This window comes from Macrotis lagotis, chromosome 1, assembly GCF_037893015.1.
Source record: "Macrotis lagotis isolate mMagLag1 chromosome 1, bilby.v1.9.chrom.fasta, whole genome shotgun sequence".
Classification (NCBI taxonomy): Eukaryota; Metazoa; Chordata; class Mammalia; order Peramelemorphia; family Peramelidae; genus Macrotis; species Macrotis lagotis.
In genome coordinates this window covers 867,336,301-867,357,272 of record NC_133658.1, presented here as the reverse complement: position 1 = coordinate 867,357,272, position 20,972 = coordinate 867,336,301, and the positions used below count along the sequence as shown (strand labels likewise).

The following is a 20,972-nucleotide window of genomic DNA, read 5'->3' as shown; positions in this document are numbered from 1 at the left end:
ATCATTATTGCAACAGAAAACTTTTATTTTTATTATTTTTCTTTAATATTCTTCATTACTACAACCTCTATCAAACCAGATATAGATACACTGGTATGAAAAAAGGCAAGCTCAGTGTTCATGTGAAAAAAAATGGCATGTTCTTATTTTTTGTTTAAAAAGTAAATGTTTTATTATTATACTCATTTTTATCATATTTTATTACATTTATTGCACTCTACTACATTTCATTATTATACTAAGTGGTAATGTGATTTATATTGTCATAAATAAATATTAAATTAAATAAAAAATATAAATAAATATGCGGCCTTTGACAACTTTTTGTTGGGTGATATGACCCAGAAGAGCTAAAAGGGCAGGCAGCCATGTTTTAAAGGATGCTTTCCTCAATTCCTCTTCAATTCAGTGCCTTTCCTCTATTATTATTTCCTATTTATTCTATACACAGATTGCTCTTTATATAATTGTTTGCATGTTATCTCCCCCATCAGACTGTAAGCTCATTGAGGGCAGGGTCTATCATTTTTGTATCACTTAAGGAATCTGAATTTAACCCTATAGACAATAGGGAGTTAATGAAATTTCTTGAACTGGGATGCAACCTGGTCAGTAATATGCTTTGGGACAATTATTCTGATTGGATACCAGAATGGGTTTGAGGGAGAAAGATTGGAGGCTTAAGAGGTTAACTCTCTATTGTCCTCAAGAGTTTTGGACTCCCATTCATTGCAGCCAGATTCTAGGGTCCCACCTTTACTTCTAAATCCAGTCCAAGCTGTAATAAGATTTCTCATCAACCTAGCTTTCACACCAAGGAAGCCAGGTCCTTCCAGGCTGTATTTCAGATCTACAGCCTTAACTCCTGTTTTCACAGTCCAATTGTCCAGACTCTAAAAAGATCTTCAGATCTTTAGACCTTTTCTTAAACTAACCTCTCTTTCTCCAAGGCAGATAATTCCCCAGAACTATGGAAGCATAGAGGAAATTGTAGCTGGAAGGGCCCTTAAAAATGTTTAAGCACAGAATTCCAGAGTGGAAAAGGACCTTAAGACATTATGTTGTCCATTTTACAAATAAAGACACTGAGGCTCATTCCCATTCTCTGCTGCTCTCCAGTTTACTTCAAGCCTTTGATGGTGGCCACTCCTCACAGCTTGAATCATCTTCCCATGATGTCTGATCCAGTCTCTGTACAAAGTGTCTACCTTTTCCTTCCTCATCTTTGCCTCCCAGGATTCTGGAGCTTTACCCGCTGACCTGCCCAGACATCTCCAGACATCACACAGATGGTCTGGCAAACAAGTCTCTTTAAGCACCAACATTAGTATATCAAAAACTCTATACTAGGATTACTCCCATCCCAACCAAGCTCAGAAACTTATAAAAAAATTTTTTTGAAATTTATTTTGATACTGTAACTATAATATAACTATAATATAAAAGGGCATTTACATATACAGAGTAGAACAGAAAAAAGAGATTATTGATAATATGATTTTAATCATACTAATTGAAGCTATAGCTTTCAAAGCTGTCCTATTTGTCTGTGCTTCTTCCTGATTTTCTTCATGTTCTCTTTTCACTTAAAAAAATATTCTTAAATACCTCTCTTCTTTATCTCCTCTCCTCTGTCCTTTTCTCCCTTTATCTTACCATTCACCTTTACTCCATTTTGGGAAAGGAAAAGTCTAATTTTTAAAAAGGTAAATGTACAGTCAAATAAAATTAATTCCCATAAGCACAGATACTCTCAAATTCATACACCCTTTTTATGATTGGGGAAAGGATCAAGAAGAGGGTTACCATATGAAGATGCATAGAAACAAATCCCCGGGCCCTTTCATCTATTTCTCCATAGATCAGATTGGCCAAAGATGTCAAAATTTATTACTGGAAATATTCAAAGCAAGTAGGTCCTGAAAAGTGCCCATAGTGGGACATGACTCACATACATGCATCAACTCTGTCCTAGCCAGGTCTAAAGACCAGGTCTTCAGAAAAAGTAGGTCCATTCAGGACTAGGGCCAGGCAGAGGAAAGGCAAAGAGAAGTCAGAAGTATTACAGGCTCCTCTGTTTCTGAACCATATATGCTGACCCTAGGGCATCCCAATCCAACAAAAAGACTCCTGCTGGAGGAGTCAGAGGCTCTAGTTTCAAATCTCTGCTCTGATATTTTCTACCTATGGAATACTGAACAAATCATTCCATTGATCTGTGACTCAATTGGACCAAATGACCTGGATGGTCCTTTTTAACTCCAAAGTTATGAGTCTCTGATGGGCTTTATGGCCTCAAAATATTCTACCCATGACAGAGGAAGTAATTTCTCCAAAGTCCCCATGTGAGGAAGTAGCAAGAGTATGGACCAGCACCAACTGGGCCAAAGATTTCTATCCCTGACACCACCTAGAGAGACTGGTCATCTGATCAGGGTAACATCCCCAAGCTCTACCCACTAAGAAAGTAGTAGTGGTCGCTCAAGGCCAGGCTGAGTATGAATGGAACTTTGAATGGAGGGCCAAAGGCTCTCTGAGTTGCATCAGAGGATTTGGAGGTAAAAAGGGTCTTAGAGCTCATCCAGTAACCAACACATTCATTTTCTGGAGGAGAAAATCAAGGCCTGGAGGTAGGCAGATCCTTGCACAGAAACAGCGTGGGGTAATAATTCAAAGAGTACTGAGCCTGGAGTCAGGACATACTTGGGATCCCATCCAGGACTGCTCCAGGACAAGGGGTGAGGCTGTTGGTCTTTGTGAATCTTGATTTCTTCATCTGTAAGATGGATACAATACCAACAACGCCTCAGAGGCCAGGTTGTTGTGAGGATCACCAGAGGTCATGGGCATGAAGTTTCTTTGGGAGCCTTGAAGCTCTATAGCTGGTTACTACTGTACAAGCTCGTTCAGGAAAGAACTCTGATCTCGGGATTGCCAGATCAGGGGAACTGTCACACAGGCCTGGAACTGGCTTTAGTTAGTCTCTCTTAGGTTCTTGCTTGACCGCAATGGGTAGTTGCAAGGCTAGGTGATATCTCTATCACTACCATAGGATCTGAGAGGGAGCTTAGAAAAACAGAATGTCAGAGCTGGGAGAGGGCTTAGAACACACTGTCAGAGCTGAAAGGGGGCTTAGAACACAGGATGTCTGAGTTGAAAGGGCCCTTAGAGATCATTCAGTCCATTGCAGAAAAGGAATCTGAGGTTCAGGATTTATCCCACATGAAGATCTCCTTAGATAGTCACTTGGCTGGCTCTATTCAAAAGAGAAATGTACCCAAGGAAGACAGATTCTCTCCTTTGCCTCAGCATTGGAACAGGGCCTGCAGTGAGGGTGTGGTATTTTCCTGGCTCATCATTAATCCCTGGCCAGCTCCTGTCCTGGCTTGTGCCTCTCTCCCTCCCTTTCCTCCTCCGCTGGCCATTCTCAGTTGCCCTGGGAAATTGCTGAGCCTGCAGACTGCCCTGTCATGAAATTAGATTCCTATAAGTTCCTGGCAAGCCATAAGGGAACTGTCCAGACCCCCAGAGCCCGGGACAACTCCCCAGAGAATCTAAATTTGCCCTCACCTCTCAGTGAAGGAAGGGATTCTCAGAAGAGGTCCAAATCTAAGGGACTAGACACAGAACTTCACTTAAGTCAGGAGAAACCTGGGGCTGACCCCTTCAACCCCAATACTTATCAGTGTATGACTGTGCGCCAGCCACAGAGGACCTCAGTTTTCTCAGCTTCAGCTTGGGAATAATAAACCCAGAACTACCTAGTCCCTAAAGGTTTTGTGAGGAATGCAACCCTAAAGGCCTTTATAAAGGTGAGTTATTCATATAACTAGTGTTTTAAGAAGGGGGTGTGCCTGCTCCCTAAATCTCCCTCCCCCAGCCAAGGCTATTGTGTGAGTGTTCATGTGGGTGTCAATTTACCAACCATTCCAAGATATCCTCTGATCTTTCTCTTTGTATATCAGAAGGGTTAACAATCAAACAACAACCCTTTATGAAAGGCCTACTATGAGTCATATACTGGGATACAAAAAAACAAAAAAAGGAACCAGTCCCTTTCCTCAAGGAGCTTATAGTCTGTCCAGTGTTAAAATAGACTGATAGATTGATAACATGATTTTTCTCAAGTGCAAATCCAACCACAAGACCCATGTACTCTGTTAAGTTGGTGATTTCCTACTTGCACTAGGATCAAATATAATTGTATTTGTCTAGTTTTTGAAGTCATACACAATAACTTATTCCCATTCCGTCTTTTTTTTTAAGGAAAACAAGGTTAAGTGACTTGCCCAGGGTAATTCAGCTACTAAGTTTCTGAGGTTGGATTTGAACTCTTGAAGATGATTCTTCCTGACTCCAGGTCTGGTGCCCTATCTACTATAATGCCCATACAATATTTGTGGAAGGTAAGAGAACAAGCATTATTTAGTTGCCTACCATATGGTAGTGTGTGCTCAGTATTCCCAACAATCCTAAGAAGTTCATGTGCCATGATCACTTCCATTTTACACTTGAGGAAACTAAGGTAGACAGTGGTTTAGTGAGTCATCTGACATTACCAGTTAGTAAGCATCTGAAGTAGGATTTGAACCTAGCACTTCCAGTCTCCAGGTTGGATCCTCTACTATTAGGAAAAAACCTTCAAAGATAGGTTAGATCACACTGTCTACCCATGAGCCAAATAGGGCCCATAATACCCTCAAGTGTAGCCCAAACCAAATTGTAGTTCCTGATTCTAATGGTGATGTAGTAATAATATAAATGTATGTAAATACATATGGCTTGTATGTGTGGATGTGAATGTATATATACATATCTAAACATTGCTGGTTTTCTAAGTGTGCAGCTGCCAGAGCTCACTGTGCCTAATGGGTTGGTGACCCCTGTTTCTCTTTGAGTTTAACACCCCTAGGCTAGTTTTTACACAACACAGGCTGGGAACTCACCAAATATTTCTTAAGCATCCACCATGTATGCACCGTAGCATTAGGTGAGTTCTAGATTCAGATCTCACCTCTGACATTTCTTAGCTTTGGGACCTTGGGTCAGAGTTTAACTGTCCTACTCGGTAAAAACATGGACAGGATGATGTGTAGAACACCTTATCCCCAGAGCTACTAGGAAGCCCCCCCCCCCCCAGCTAATGTAGTATAAGGTGCCCCCAAAGTCTTAGCAGAGATAAACTTTAATAGCTCAGACTTTGAGGACACCTGCCCTGGACAGAAAGGACTTCTCAGAGCACCCTAGGGAGCAGGCTCCACAAAACCAATGTCCCCCAGATGGAACCTTCCCAGTCCTCAAAGAGTTCATATTTTCTTGGCGATGGTAATAGCTTGGCTAGGTATGTATTGGTCCAAATGACCAGGATAACTTCTCCAGGAAAGTGAATACCAAAAAGATCTTGAGTTCAAATTCTGCCTTTGACTAGGTGGTCCAGTGGATGGAGCACTGAGTGTGGAATCAGGAAGACTCATTTCCCTGAATTCAAATCTGATCTCTGATACTAGCAATGTGATACAGGGCAAGTCACTTAAACCCTGTTTGCCTCAGTTTCCTCATTTGTAAAATGAGCTGGAGAAGGAAATGCCAAACCAGTCCAGTGATTTTGCCAAGAAAGCCCCAAATGAGGCCATGAAGAGACTAACATGACTGAAATGACAACCACAAACTTGTGTAACCAGGAAGTGACAATTTTCTGAACCTTATTTTTTAAATCTGCATAATGGGGACAATAATATAAATAAGAATCACTTTCAGCAAGAACCTTTATGTATCAGTCATTCACTATACTAAGAGTTTTTACAAATATATCTCATTTGATTCTCATAACAAACCTGCTAAGTAGATACAATTATTATCCTTATGTAACAGATGAGGAAACTGAGGCAAAGGTTAAACGACTTGCCCAGGGTCAAACAGCTATTAAGTGTCAGAGGTTAGATCTGAGCTCAGATCTTCAGGACTCCAGGCCCAGCTCTCTACCCATTTCGACACCTGGCTCCCCCCCAAATACCTTCAAGGCATTTCTCAGTTGCACAACTTTTTTTCTTTTGGGGGGAAGGGGGAGTCACCAGCCTCCCCACTACCCATTCTGGTTTCTCCAAGGGTTTCCCCCAGGGCAGCACTTCTTTTAAGGCTTAACTCAACCACTCTGTCCTCCAGGAAGCCTTCCCTCATTCCTCTCCTCCAAATGGAAAAGGTTTTTCACTCCCCCATAGCACTTGGTCTAGGTGTACTTTGTGCCTGCTTCTTGGTTACTTCATATCATCTCCATCCCTGTGGCCTAAACCATAATTCTCCTGAGGCCTGGCCCCCTGTCAATATGGCTTAGGTGTAAGAGGGCTAGACCTGGAGTCAGGAAGACCTGGGTTTGAATCCTGAGTTTGAACCCTGCCTTTGATGCTGGGGGAAAGTGGCTTAACCTTTCTGAGACTAAGTTCCCAGATAATTATAGCTGCAGAGCCTTCTTTCCAGTTTTGAATGAACTAATACAGGGGAAGGGCTGTGCAAAGTTCAAAAGATTAGAGAAATGAGAATTCTTATTATTTTTACACAATGGTTATAGGGTGACTAGAAGCCCTGGTTCAAATCCAGCCTCAACTACTTTCTAGCTGGGCAAATCTCTTAAGTGCTCTCAGCCTCAGTTTCCTCACTTTCAAATTGGGGATAACTGCCTCCACCTCCCAGAGTTGTTTTAAGAACCAGATGATTGTACAATAATTATAAAGCACTTAACACTGGTTCTGATACATAAAAGGGGCTCAATAGAAGTTTGTTATCATCATCATCATCATCATGATATCTTTGCCTGCATCTACTTGCACATAATTCTGCATAAAGCTGGGATAGACTCTAGAGATTCACCAACCTCCCATTTTCCTTCCTCTGTGTCACTATGAGTTTACAGGCAATATTAAAGTTTGTACTGCTCTGGACCAGAATGACCTAGAAGGTTTAGTGTCATCTAAAGCTCCAAGAGACTAAAACTGCACTACGAGTTTTGGGACAGCTCAGGTATTGTTTCTTTTGAGCCTCTGGACAACATTGTAAGGGAGGTGCCACATATATCTGTTTGGCAAGGTCCTAGAGCAGTGCCTGTACATAGAAGGTACTATATAAAAGAGAGTATAGTAATAACATTGCTATTATTGTTGATGGGCTTTCCCTCATAGATAGATTAAAACACCTCAACACTTTTTCATTCTATATAATTTCTATCTAACATTTTCCCATAAATCCTTCTCAGAGGGTCTATTAAACACCCTAATGGCCCTTCCTGGGCTCTGCCAGTACACACAGGGCCACTGAAGAGTGATTCTGGTCATCTAACTCTTTCTCAGTTTTCGTTCCATCCACAATACTGACCCAAGGACAATGGAGAGGAGTAAGCATATTTTAGGCACAAGGAGAAGGACTGATGCTATTATTTCATTGATTCAGGGAAATCCCAGTTGAGGAAACCCCTCCACCAATTTGTGTTGGTCCCTCCTCTGAGATTTGGAAGTGAGAGGTAAAGTGACTTTCCCAGGGTCACACAGCTAGTATGTATCCGAAGAGGGACTTGAAGCAGGGTTACCTGACTGAGATCAGTTATCCATATCTTAGGCTTTCCTAGACAGAAGGGAAGGGGTAAGAATACACTTCTGTCGCTGTCAAAGATGGAAAGAACCTTAGAATAAAGGATGGAAGAGTTGGAAAGGATCCTGGAAGATAGAATATCAGTTATGAGGGACCTTAGAACACAAACTGATAGTGCCAAAAGGAGCCTTAGAATGAAGGAGGTTGGAGCTTTAGCACAGAGAATGCTAAAACCTAGAACACCAGGGCTAGAAAGGCTCTCGGACCATAGTCTACTGTAACAAGCTGTCCAAGACAGAAGGAACCTTATGACCTAGAACATTAAAATTCAGAAGGCCAGAACTGGAAGTGGTCTTTGTTCAGATCTAGAAATGTGAAGGACTGCCTAGGAAGTATTTCTCACTCAGCATTAAGGAAGCATCTCGACAGTTGTGCAAGAACAGAAAAGCAAAGAAGTCCCTGTCCTCTAACTGGAAATTTTATGAGCCTTGTCACTTATTTATAAAAGTCATTTCTGGCCCTGCCTGTGTGTGTGTGTGTGTGTGTGTGTGTGTGTGTGTGTGTGACAGACAAATAGACAACAAATACAAAGAAAAAGAGAGACAGAGACAGAGAGAGGCAGAGGGAAAGAGGGAGGAAGAGAGGGAGGGGGAATTTCTATTAAAGGGTCTGCCTTCTTCCAACTTGAAGGATTAATTGTGTTTGTGGCTTTAAATCTGGGCTGTTTGCAAATCATGGAAGGATAATGAATGTCTCCTAGAGCTCAGCAGGTCAGCCCAGGAAGGCATCAGAGACCCTCAGGACACTCCCAGGAACAGATTGAAATGGGCAGCAGGGGGTTCCCATCATTTGCGAAGGATAAAGGGGCAGCCTGCTCCTCATTAAAGGGCAGCCAGTTGCCTCTGGGGTGGAATGTAACAGGGGCAACAGGTGACAGATTTGGGGGGGGGGGATGTTCGAAGCCTCCCATATCTAATCGATAATCCCAGGGGAAGTTTAGGTGGGTCTGGTGTAATTGCCCAAGTGGGATCTCAGCCAATAAGTCTGATTCTTCCAACAGCTGTTGTGAGCCAACATGTCTGTGCAGAGACACAGGGCGAGAGGAACTCTAGGAAACAGTCAGGGGTTGGAAATATGTGGTGGTTAGGCAGTTCTCCCTCCTCCTTTGCAAGGGGTGAAGGGGGAGTCAGGATCTCGAGAAACTTTTACCCTAAGTAACCCTGGCTCTCTGAATCATCAGAAAGAGAATTGGTGAAGAGAAATCAGAGCTGACAAGACTTTTTTTGTAAGATATTTTGGAAAGCTCATAAACCCTTTTGGTTTTTGAATCACCCAAGGTGGGGGGGGGGAGTTACAAAATCTGGCAGCACTCTGAAAAGAGGCTAGGCTGGGAGAGGAGGGGGTGTATATAGGAGGTGAAGGGGGAAACCAGGCCCTTCCTTCACCACTGACTAGCCAGGTGACCACCTGCAAGAAACTTTAACCCCTTATCTACTCTCAGACACCCTTATTCTCCCCACCTGTCTCTGCACAGATTGCACACTTCCCTTCCTCTTCATTTCTGCCTGTTCAGTTCAATCTAATTCAACATGCATTTGTTAAATGTTGTGCCTGCCAGAAACTGTTCTGAGTGTGGAAAAAACAATGCCAAGAAATGGAAATGGAAAAATGAAACTCGTGGCTCCTTGAGAAGGATCCTCTCAGATGCCACCTCCTACACAGGTCTTTGGTGATGGAGACAGTATTTAGTGGTCTTCCCACTCTAATTTCCCTCCCCTCTCCCACTACCTTGTATTTATTTGATCCCCCCCATGCCCAAGGAGAAAGCAAATCCATTTAGGTTCCAGGTTTTTGCCATCACAAAAAAAAGCTGCTATGAATATTTTTGGTACAAAAAGGACTTTTCCCTTTTACTTCCATCTCTCTGGAATATATTCCTGCCAAGTTGTCATATAGCTGAGTCCAAGGGCAAGCATGAGTTATTCAGTAACTTTTTGTTTATAATTCTAAATTTCCAGAGTGGTTGGATCCATTTTTATGGCTCCTCCAATAATGTACCTGGTTTCCTACAGCTCCTCCCACATTTATCAATTTCTTTATTATTTTTGTCATCTTTGATGATCTGTTGGAGCCTTACACTGATTATTAATGATTTGGAATATTTTTTTCAAGTGGCAATATATGGATGTTCTGGTTTTGTTCCCTGGAGAACTATCTGTCAATGGGGGAATGGCTAAAAAAACTGTAAAATTTGAATGTGACATAATACTTCTATATGTAAAAAAAATAAGGAAATTGAGGATCTTAGAAGGACATGAAAAGACTTGCTAAGTACTGATGCACACTGAAGTGAGCAGAACTAGAGTAATCTATGCTATGGCATCAACATAAAAAAAAACTTTGAAGGTTTTTATAAGCTGATAAAGAATGAACTGAGCAGAACCAGAAGAACAATTCATATTATAACATCAACATTTTAAATAGAACAATTTCTTAAGACTTATATAAACAGAAGAATGAAATGAGCAGAAGCTGGAGAACAATTTATGCTGGAGGGGGAACCTTTTTTTTCTGTCAAGGGTCATTCGGATATTTATAAAATTATTCTCAAGTTATATTTGGTCAAAAATTTAATTAATTCACCCCTTAAAAACTATTAGCTTTATTGAATTTTGAGTTCCATCTGCCATTGCCTTGGCAAAACAGACCAATAGGTCCGTAGTCCCAGGCTCCCCACTCCTAGTTAATGCTGTAACAATGTAATAAAAAAAAAAAAAAGAAAAACTGGGAGAACTCTGTTTCAGTGATGGTTCTTGATTCCAATATGTCCCCTTGCCTCTCAGCAGGGAGAGCACAAGATCTCAAGGGGTAGAATGAGACATATTCTCATATTCTTTAGATATGGCCAATGATGGAATTTTTTTTACAAGATTGTTCACATTTATTAAAAGGAATCTATTTTTATTTTTGTCCAAAGGATGGGAGAGAAAATGGATTTCTGTTTGTTAAAAAAAAAAATTCTGATTTAAAATAAAAGTAAGTTTCTTAAGGATGAGGACTCTAATTTTTGTATTTGTATCCTTGGCATAAAATCTGGGACAGAGGAGACCCTTAACTAATACTAATGAAATGTTTTGTGATAGAAAAGAGCTTACAATCAAGTTAATGCTCATTTACTGGGGATATGACTAAACAAGCTGTGGCATATGAAGATAATGGGAGATTACTGTGGGTTTTAAGGAGGATGAATATGATGAATACAGAGAAGCATGGAAAGATTTATATGAACTAATGCAAAGTGAAATAACCAAAGCCAGGAAACAAGTAAGATAAACAGTGGGAGGAAAATAGACCACAAAAATGCAAAATAAAAGGGCTAAAATAAAACAAAACAAAAAGTCCTATAGAATTGTGATGTCCTAAAGAAAAGATACAATAAGGCTCATCAAATCCTTCTTTGCAGAAGTTGGGGAGGGGGTTATGGATGTGGAACACTGAATACAATGTCAACCCTAGCAGATACATTGGTCAGTTTTGCTGACCCTTTTCCCACCCTTTTTAATGTTATAAAGATGGGTCTTTGAGTGGGGATTAGAAATAATAGAGAAATGCCAAAAAATATCCATTAAAATATTAAAGATGGAAAAAATTGCTTGAATTGAATTGATCTTCTTACTGCCTCTTTTCAAAGTATAGTAACTCTGGGAAAAAAGGAAATGAAATTAGTATGACAGGGCCTGCTCTTGAAAAAGCCCTGCTGACTCTGAATGATTGCCGATTCCTTTTCTGATGTTCACTAGCCATTCCTCTGTTCTAGACTTTTTCCAGGAATTGCATAATAACATCAAGAATTTGAGAGTTGGAATGGAACTGAGAGGCCATTTAGTTCTAATCAAATCCAAGTTCTCTGGCCCCTCAAGTTTGTAGACTTCATGTTCTTCTCCTGACATCTATCAGCAAGTCAACAAGCCTTAGTGAAGTGCCTCCTCTGATCCAAGTACTGACCCACATATGTGTTCTTCTCCAATATCCCTCTTTCCTTTGCGCTTTCAAAGACTGCTGAGAGTGGTTTGAGTGGTCACAATGGCCAATTTTCCCATTACCTAAGGATAAATCTTTCTAGGCCTAATGATTTGAACTCATCAATGGCATCTGGATTCTCTATTACCCTTTCTCTACACATCAAGGGCAGGGAGGGGGCCCTGTGAATAAGACTGCAGACAGATACATACTAGTTGTGTGACCCTGAATGAGTCACTTCACCTATTTGCCTCAGTTTCCTATAAAATAAACTGGAGAAGGAAATGGCAAACCACTGCTCTATCTTTGCCAAAAAAATCCCCAAATGATACATTAAGGACTGGACACAACTGAAAAATGACCAAACAGCAACACTTATGTATTTTAACTCTCCATAAGTTATTGTGTTCTGTAATTTCCAATTCAGCCTCATTTTCTTCATCAGAAAAACCAGAAACATAATAGAAGTGAGCAGCTCTGCTCTCTCAGTCTTGTTGCTGGTCATCTACCATATACCCTGAAATAGGCAAATTTATTCTGAGTAAGCTGCACATAATCAAGATTCATACTTTCAGCTATAATCTCCTCCTTGTTGTCTATGATGTATATGAAAATACTAATTTTCTAAAATGTTTATTAAGGTCAAGTCACAATATTTTTTTAAAAGGAAGGTTATTGTGTTGACTGTCTGAAAGAAGAAACTGGAAAGGGGAGACAAGGAACAAGATGACCAGTTAGGAAGCTGTTCTATGAGGCAAAATATGTGTGGAAGAGGGCCCAATTTACCTAGGACAGTCAATGTGGAAGTAGAAAATAAGGGAGAGATAAGAAAGTCATTGTGGAAGTAGATTTGGTGAGATTTAGCAACTGAGTGGATTTACATCCACTCAAATGACAGAGGTTAGGGGAATCCCTGGCCTTTCCAGTAGGCAAACAACAACAATGATAATAAAAAAAATATTTGTTGAATTGAATCTGTTCAGTGAAATTAATGATGTCTTCTCTATGTTGGAGATGGGCATTGATAGGAAGATCAAAAAGATCACAATATGGAAACACCAAATCCTTCATCTCAAGGGAGTGGTTTCTTTAAGATGTAGGTGCTATTATCAATGGCTCCCTCTGCCCTGGAATCTGAGACCTTCCACAACTTACCTCCAAGCTCCCTCCCTTCTTTGTAGATGTAGAGAATTAAGGATGACCAACACTGCATATACAGTCAAATTCAGTTGAGGTGGCTCAGTTAGTTTGCTAACTAAAAAGTTTGCTAAACTTTTTGTTTCTTTTTTTATCCTTTGTTAAAAGGAGCAGGGGCTGGAAGGGATTATATTAAAATATTAGACAATACTACCCCATCCCTTGGCAGAAGTGGGAGTTTCACAAGGTGGTAAACTATACATATTTTCACACGTTTTTGATGTATTGATAAGCTACAATTATTTTTTCTTTTTCATTTTTTTCTTTAAAAATGCTATTTGTTCTATGTATGACTCTCTGGAAAAGAGAAAATGAAGAATACTGGTAAAATTAGGAGATATATAAAAAGAAGAGACAAAAATTTATTCTAAAAAGGTAGGGTAATATGAAATCAAAAGATATCAATAACAATTAATTTTTAAAAAACAGCCTGGGCTCTAACTTCTTGGGTTTCTCTAAGACTTTTCCTTCTTATATACTCCAAACTCCAGCCAATTTAGATTACTCATTGCCACCTCATTTCAACCTTCCTCCTCTCATGCCTGTTCCCACTCAAGTCTTAACCAAGACCACCCACCACAATCTCAGCCTCTTAGGAACCCAGCTTTCCCTTGGAGAAAGGGATTCCCTTGGAGACCCAGCTGAGATAATCTCCTTTCTAACACACTCAACATGACATTGTTCAACTTTAGCTTGAAGACCTCCAATCAGGGGATCCTCTACTTCCCCAAGCCATCTCCTGGACTTCAGGACAGCTCACTTCCTAGGAAGCCTTTATTTCCTTTGAATCACAGCCCCACCACCACCACCACCAGTCTCAGTGACTTCTTCCCACTATTTCTGGATCTTCCTGCCCAGACAGACTAGGCAGAACAAGCTGAATCTCTCTCTCCCACGTAATTAATAGTCCTTCAAATACTTAAGAAGAGATGTCTTCTGAACCTTCTTTCCTCCAGGCTAAACACACCTAATTTCTTTAAACTGACCCTCAAATGGCATGAACTGAAGACCCTTCCTCAAAGTATTAACAATCTATTCTCTCAGAGCAGGAGATTCAGACCTGGATCTCCTTAGGTCCCCTAGGTTTCTGTGGATTTCAGGAAATCTAAGAACTTGGATGGAAAAAACAATTTCTTTATTTTCAATAACCTGTAAATGAAATTGAGCAACTCCTTCAATTATTTAAAATCATTATTCTGGGAGCAGCTGGATGGGCACAGTGAATAGAACATATGCCCTGGAATCACAAGGACCTGAATTCAAATTCAGCCTCAAACACTTAATTACTTAGTTGTATGACTTTGGGCAAGTCACTCAACTACATTACCTTGCAAAAAATAAATAAATAATCAAATCAAATCATTATTCTGAGAAGGGACTCAGAGGTGACTACAAATAACCCACAGTGGGCAGGATAAAACTAAGGTTAAGGATCCCTGCATCTGTTCCTTTCCTGAAAGCAGCTACCTTCTCCCATCCTTTGCCTGCTATGTCCAGAATTCTCCCCAGGATGGAGGTCTGTCCTCATCCACATTTCTTCATCTATGAATAAAACTTCAACTCACGGGAAAATGCTCTTCTTCTGACAGCTTTTGATGGGTTCATTAAGATTATAGGTGCCGGGTCCAGGGACAAAAGATTTTATCTTCACATCCCGAGCCACTTTTGATTTGAAAACACACCCAAGAAGCTTTGGGGTAGCCTTCACTAGAGTCTCGTTGATCTCATAATGCCCTAAGAAGGAAAAGAGGCAAAGGATATTAAAAGATCCTTTAAATAAGATTAAATAAGTTAATATTAAATAGTTAAATAAGAAATGGGGTTATAGGCCTAAGTATTATGATCCTTACAAGCAAAGGGGAACAGTAGGCTGAGCCAGGAAATGTTATAAAGAGTCACCCCCTGCTCAAAGGAGAAAGGGGAACTTGAAAAAAAAAAACAAAGGATGATAGGATATCTGAACTGAGAGGGACCTTAGAACACAGAATAATAGAGATAGGAGGGGCCTTAGAATGCAAAATTGTCAAAAATAAGGGGTGAATCTCAAAATTTGGAAGCACCCTAGAACACATCAGAGGTATAAGGCAGCATCTCTCCCCATCTCCATTTCAGAGATGCAGATCCTGGAGCCCCAAGTCACTCAATGAAGCAGATAGAACCAAGCCTACCAGTACTCAAACCCCACACTTCAATCCCTGGGGCCTCTGGGCCAACAAAGAGTCAGAGGAAATTCTTTTTTGCTCACCAGGATTCTCCTAGGATCCTCTCTCCTAGTCGGAGTACTCTTTGCTTTATAGCAGATAATCTCTTACCAAATTGGCAAGCAATCCTGTTCTTAGGAAACCAAAGAATTTAGTTGATTCTGGCAACTCTATATAAAATAGATTCTGCTGAGAAGAATTCCAGTAGGGGCAGACCAAAGTTTTAGTGGAGGAGAAGGTTCAGAGGGTATCAAGTTTTAGGAGAAGCTTGGTTTAGATACCTCTAGCTGTGTGACTGGATATCCCCCTCTGTCAACTCCTTTCCTCATCTTTAAAATGGGTAATAATACTCCCCTGGAATTGTTGTCCAAAAAACCTTTTAATGCTTTTTATTGTTCTGTCAGAAAAAAAAAAAACTTTGAAAGCAGATAGTAGAACTGACTAAAAAGCTAAGAGATGTTGGGTGGGCATAGACTACCTTGGGGAGGGTGGGATCATTGGAGAAGGACAGGAATTCTTGGCATTGGCAAACACACCAGAATCTCAGAAGAAAATGATTAGTGGGGGCGGCTAGGTGATGTAGTGGATAAAGCACCGGCCTTGGAGTCAGGAGTACCTGGGTTCAAATCCGGTCTCAGACACTTAATAATTGCCTAGCTGTGTGGCCTTGGGCAAGCCACTTAACCCCATTTACCTTGCAAAAAAAAAAAAACACCTAAAAAAAAGAAAAGAAAATGATTAGTGTATCCAAATAAAAACCTAGGCAAGTCCTGAAGGGCCTGGCTTACTCAGCTGTTCCTCCTCTCCCCTTTCTCATCATTGGGAAGCCCAATGACGGATAGCAAAGCCTCTGCTGCTTAGATCACCCAACCGCAACAGGCCCATCTGGGAGGACAAGGGCACAGCAGGACAGCAGCTTCCAATCTCTCTTCCACATCTGTTGACCCCACAGGGGATGGAGAGAAAACATCTGCAATTATCCCTTCCAGAGAGGGGGAAGATTGACCCAAGAGCCCACAGGCTTTGATGAGTTTTACCCATGGTGGCTGATTCACTGGCCTTCTGGCCCATCTAAGCTGCTGAGACCAGGCCTTAATCCTCGAACCCCACACTTCAATCCCTGGGGCCTCTGGGCCAACAAAGAGTCAGAGGAAATTCTTTTTTGCTCACCAGATAGTATCTCTAGCACCATCTTTCCAGCTTTATTGTGCCAAAGTGAGATTATGGATGCCAGCCACTTCATGAATTTTAAAGTACCATGTGTAGCAATTATTATTATTACTGTTGTTCCCCCACCATGTCTCACCTTCTCCCCAACTCAGGGTGTTTGTGTAAGATGGGGGGGGGGGTCAAGGGCTAGAAGAGACCTCAGAGCTCATCCAGTTCAGCCTGGTGTTCCCTCCCCATTAGACAGAAGAGGAAACTAAGGCCCCACAAGAGTGGGTGATCCCAAGATCACAGTTGTTAAGGACTTGATCTCTCTAACTCTAGGACTTTTCATTCCATGTGCCAAGCATGCAATAGGTGATTCTCATTCTGTATACCCAGCACACAATAGGTGCTTCGCATTCTGTGAACTCAGCCCACAGTAGGTGTTTCTCCTCCTTGTGCCCCATGTGCAGTAGATACTTTCCATTTCATGAGTCCAGCACACAGTAGATTCTTCTTGTTCTATGTGCCCAGTGCCAGGTACACTATAGGCACTTCTCATCCATTCTGTGCACCCAGTACACAATAGGTGCTTCTCATTCTGTGCACCCAGCACACAGTAGGTATTTCTCACTCCTTGTGTCAGGTACACAGTGGGTGCTTCTCATTCATTCTGTGTACCCTGAACACAGTAGGTGTTTCTCCTCCTTGCGTCCTGCATGCATTAGGCACTTTTCATTCCATGAGTCTGGCGCACACTGTAGGCACTTCTCATTTGTTCTGTACACCCAGTCAAAATAGGTGCTTTTCATTCTGTACACTCAGCACACAGCAGGTGCTTCTTGCTTCTTGTGCCAGGTACACAGTAGATGCTTCTCATTTGTTCTGTGAGCCCAGCACACAGTAGTCACTGAATAAATGCTTCTTTCATACCTTGATACCTCCTTTGAGGAATATATTCTGTCCCTCTGCCCTTTGTCTATTTATACCCTTCCTGTTCCCCCCCAACTCCTGCCCACTTCTACTGGGAGCCTCCCTTGAGCTTCTCACCCAGGGGCACTTCTCCTTCCTACTGTCTTTCTAACTCTTGGTCTGCTCTCTCCTTTATGCTTATCTGGTTCTGGGTCTCCTATTCCCTTTAAGCCTCTGGTCTCCTGGAGGTCCAGGCATGGAGAGCCAGGGGAGCAGGGTTTGAATCCTGCCCTTCACTGCACCTGTGCCCCTGGAGAAGGTGCTGTGTCTCTCCCAGCCTCAGTTACTTCATCTATAAAAAGGGGAGGTTGAAATAGGAAGTCTCTAAAGAGGGTCTCTAAGACCCACTGGTCCCTCAATTCTAAACCCACTGTGTTTTTTTTCTTCCAATTCTGCATCCTTAGTGTCACAATAACTGTTTACACAATGAATCGAATCCAATTCTTTTCTAGAAACAAAAGAGATACTATGCAGGGGGCTAGCTTCCTCTTCCTAGTTTCTTTGTCCAGAAGGATGTAGTGAGCCTTTCCAACTCATTCTATATTTGGTAAAAGCTGGCATGATGCTTCATCATGCCAGAAGAGATCCTCTTGCCTGAAAGAGCCTCCTCCTCCTCCTCCTCCTCCCCTCCCCCACTCCTCCTCCTCCCCCCTCCTCCTCCTCCCCCTCCTCCGCGTTGCTCAACTGTTCCCGCCCCACATGGACTTGGGAGCTGGGGAAGGGAGAGGTGATCAGGAGAGTCGGGGCCACAGCCTGGCTTTGCCCCTTGCCAGCTGGGCACCTCCTGCCACCTCTCACCACCTCTTACCTTTCCCTAGTTTTCTCTGTTATAAAATGGAGGTCTGAGGTCAGAAGATCTGAAATCGAATTCAGATTCTGCTGTTTACTCCTCAAATGAACCCGCACTCCTTTTCTGCCCCGGATAGGCAGACCTGATTTATCTCCAAGGTTTCTCCCAACTCTAAATCTACAGTTCTAGGAGACCTGTCTGCTCTTCTGCAGATGAACTGTGTGTTAACAGTGCTTAGTAACGATGGAGTCCCTTAGACATCCAAGTTGTATTCTTCAGCAACTAAGGTGAATGGAGGCATGATGGCTGGGCTAGACGCTCCTGGCCTTGGACAAATCACCTTCTCCCTCAGTGTCCCCACTATTTACTAGCTATGTCATCCTGGACAAGTCATTTCATTGCTGTCTGCCTTAGTTTCCTCAATTGTAAAATGGGTATGATAACTCAAATACATAAGGTTATTTTGAGAATCACATGAGGCAATATTTATAAAGCATAATGGCCCACGATAGGCACTTAATAAAGACTTCCTTCATTTCCTTTTTTCCTTCTTTCTTTCTTTCCTACCTTTCTGTCTTCCTTTCTCCCTCCCTCTTAACCTTCCTTCTTTTCCTTTTCTTCTTTCTCTCCCTTTTCCTCTTTCTCCTTCCCCTCCTCTTCCTTCCTTTTTTCCTTCCTCCCTTCCTTTCTCTCCTGCTCTCCATTCCTTCTTCCCTTTCTTTTTTCGCCCTTCCTTTTTTTTTTGAAAGGCAAATGGGGTTAAGTGGCTTGCCCAAGGCCACACAGCTAGGCAATTATTAAGTGTCTGAGACCGGATTTGAACCCAGGTACTCCTGACTCCAAGGCTGGTGCTTTATCCACTACGCCACCTAGCCCTTCCTTCTTTCCTTTATTTTCTCCCTTCTTCTTTCTTTCCTCCTTTCCTCCTATCTTTCCTTCCTTCCTCCTTTCTTTCCTTTTCTTCCTTCCTTCTTTCCTCCCTTTCTATTCTTCCTCCCTTTCTTTTTTTTCCTTCTCTTTTCTTCCCTCCCTCCTCCCTCCCTCCCTTCCTTCCTCCCTCCTTCCTTCTCCTTTCCAGGTCCCTAAGATGTTACACTACAAAGCAGTTGCTGATCTACATTGGTATAAGGAGTCTCCACAACAAAAGTTCCCCACCTAGTCACAAATCACAGGGTCCATGCAATAATAATAAAAGAAATAATGAAGAATGGGGGCTTTGGAAGTAATGTTCTATATAATATGTTCTACATTCCAGTTTGAGCTTTTCTGTTACTTACCTGGGGAAGGCACTACCCTTTCTTTAGTGGGTGGATACCTCCTTGGAGTTGTTGATAAAAACCCAGCCTGAGGAGCACACAAATAGATCTGGTCCTTGCTAAGAAAAGGTTTGGGCTGTTGGGCAAGAGATGAGGGAGGAAAGAACAGTCTTAATTCATTCTACAAATATTTACTATCTACTGTGTCCTAGGACCTAAGAAAGATAGACACAAAATAAGACCTGGATCCCCTCAGAAAGCTTGCACACAGCTAGGTGGCACAATGGATAGAGCACTGGCCTTGGAGTCAGGAGGACTGAGTTCAAATCTGACCTAGCTTTGTGACCTTGGGTAAGTCACTTAACCCTATTGTCTTGCAAAAAAGAAAAAAAGAAAAAACCTTGTACACACATTTCTGTGATACAAAATAGAAAAGGTGTAAAATAGATGGAAACAAGAACAGGTGCCCATAGATTCAGAGATAGAAATATCCCTCAAAAATTACTTCAATTTCTGAAGTAAACCAAGTTTGAATTGGAAGTGTTAGAAAGTATAGAATACTACAGAATCAGGAATGAGCAAGATGTTGACAAACTAGAATGTTAGTCATTATACTAATATGAATAATAAAAATACTAATAAATAAAACAATAATATTAAATAAATACTAATAAAATCAATGTAAATTCCTAGATTAGTGTTCAAAAAATCAACTGAAGAATTTCAGAATAGGGCATAACTCATGTAAAAAAAGCCTAAGGGTTTTAGCAAACTGTGTTGAAGTCCTGGCAATAATAATTAGCTGTTTAATTTTGAATGGAGAAGGAAATGGCAAACCAGTATGTTTGCCAAGAAAACCCCAAAGGGGTCATGAAGAGTTGGGCACAACTAACAACAAACTCTAAATGAGCCTCCTTGCCTCTCTCAGTCTCAATTTCTTCATCTACAAAATAAATATTGTATTTATACTATGTATTTATTGGGTTGTGGTAAAGAAAATCCTTGGCTTTTCCCTCCTCAAAAACTTTCAAAAGTTCTTTACTAGTTCTTAGATAAAATGCCAATTACTTAGGCTGGCATAAGTCTCAGTCTGGATCCAACCTAACTTTATCTCCCTATGTATTTTAAGTAAATTGGATCATTAGCCTGTTCTCCATATCCCATCCTCCATATTTGAAGCTCCATATATTTTAAACCTTCCTCTTGTTTCAAAGTCCACTTTAGATCCTAGCTCCTATATGAAACCTTCTCAGATCTTCCCAAATGAAAATTCTTTCTCCATCAAATTGTCCCAGAGCACTTTGTCTGAATTTTCCCTTTATTCTTATCCCATTCTGCCTTGCTTCATTCTAATTTCTATTTAGCACCATCCCATCCCCAATAGATTATAAGCCGCTAAAGGGCATGAAATCTGTTGCTTTTCATCTTTTTATCTCCCTTTATGTCTAGTAATTACTATGATTCAAAGATGGCTGTATCTCTACTGCTGGTAGCCAACACCTATCATTTAGTAGTTAAGTTCTGGAAAAAACTGACTGAGTCACAAAGAGGTTAAATGACTTGCCCAAGGTCATACAGACAGTAATTAAAGGTCAGAGTAGGGATTTGAACTTATGCCTCCCTGACTCCAAGGGTAGCAGGCTATTCACACTGCCAAGCAGCCATACCATAGGCATTATCCTAGTTGGGAATGGATATCTGCCTATCAAAGTGAAAAGAGCACTGGTTTTGGAGTCAGGAAGTTCAATTCCAGCCTCATATACTTCCTTCCTGGGCAAGTAAATCATTTAAACTTTGCCTGCCTCAGTT

General features: G+C 41.3%; 1 protein-coding gene across 2 annotated transcripts in view; it reads right to left on the bottom strand.

Moving 5' to 3' along the window:
• Positions 1-20,972, bottom strand: part of STPG1 (sperm tail PG-rich repeat containing 1) — a 126,596-nt gene that overhangs the window by 33,581 nt on the left and 72,043 nt on the right. For both annotated transcript variants that reach the window (XM_074218119.1, XM_074218118.1), the window contains exons 6-7: positions 19,185-19,299; positions 14,361-14,529 (exon numbers count right to left, since the gene is read on the bottom strand). In XM_074218119.1, coding sequence (XP_074074220.1) covers positions 14,361-14,529; positions 19,185-19,299 — 284 coding nt within the window. The remainder of the gene's footprint in view (positions 1-14,360; positions 14,530-19,184; positions 19,300-20,972) is intronic.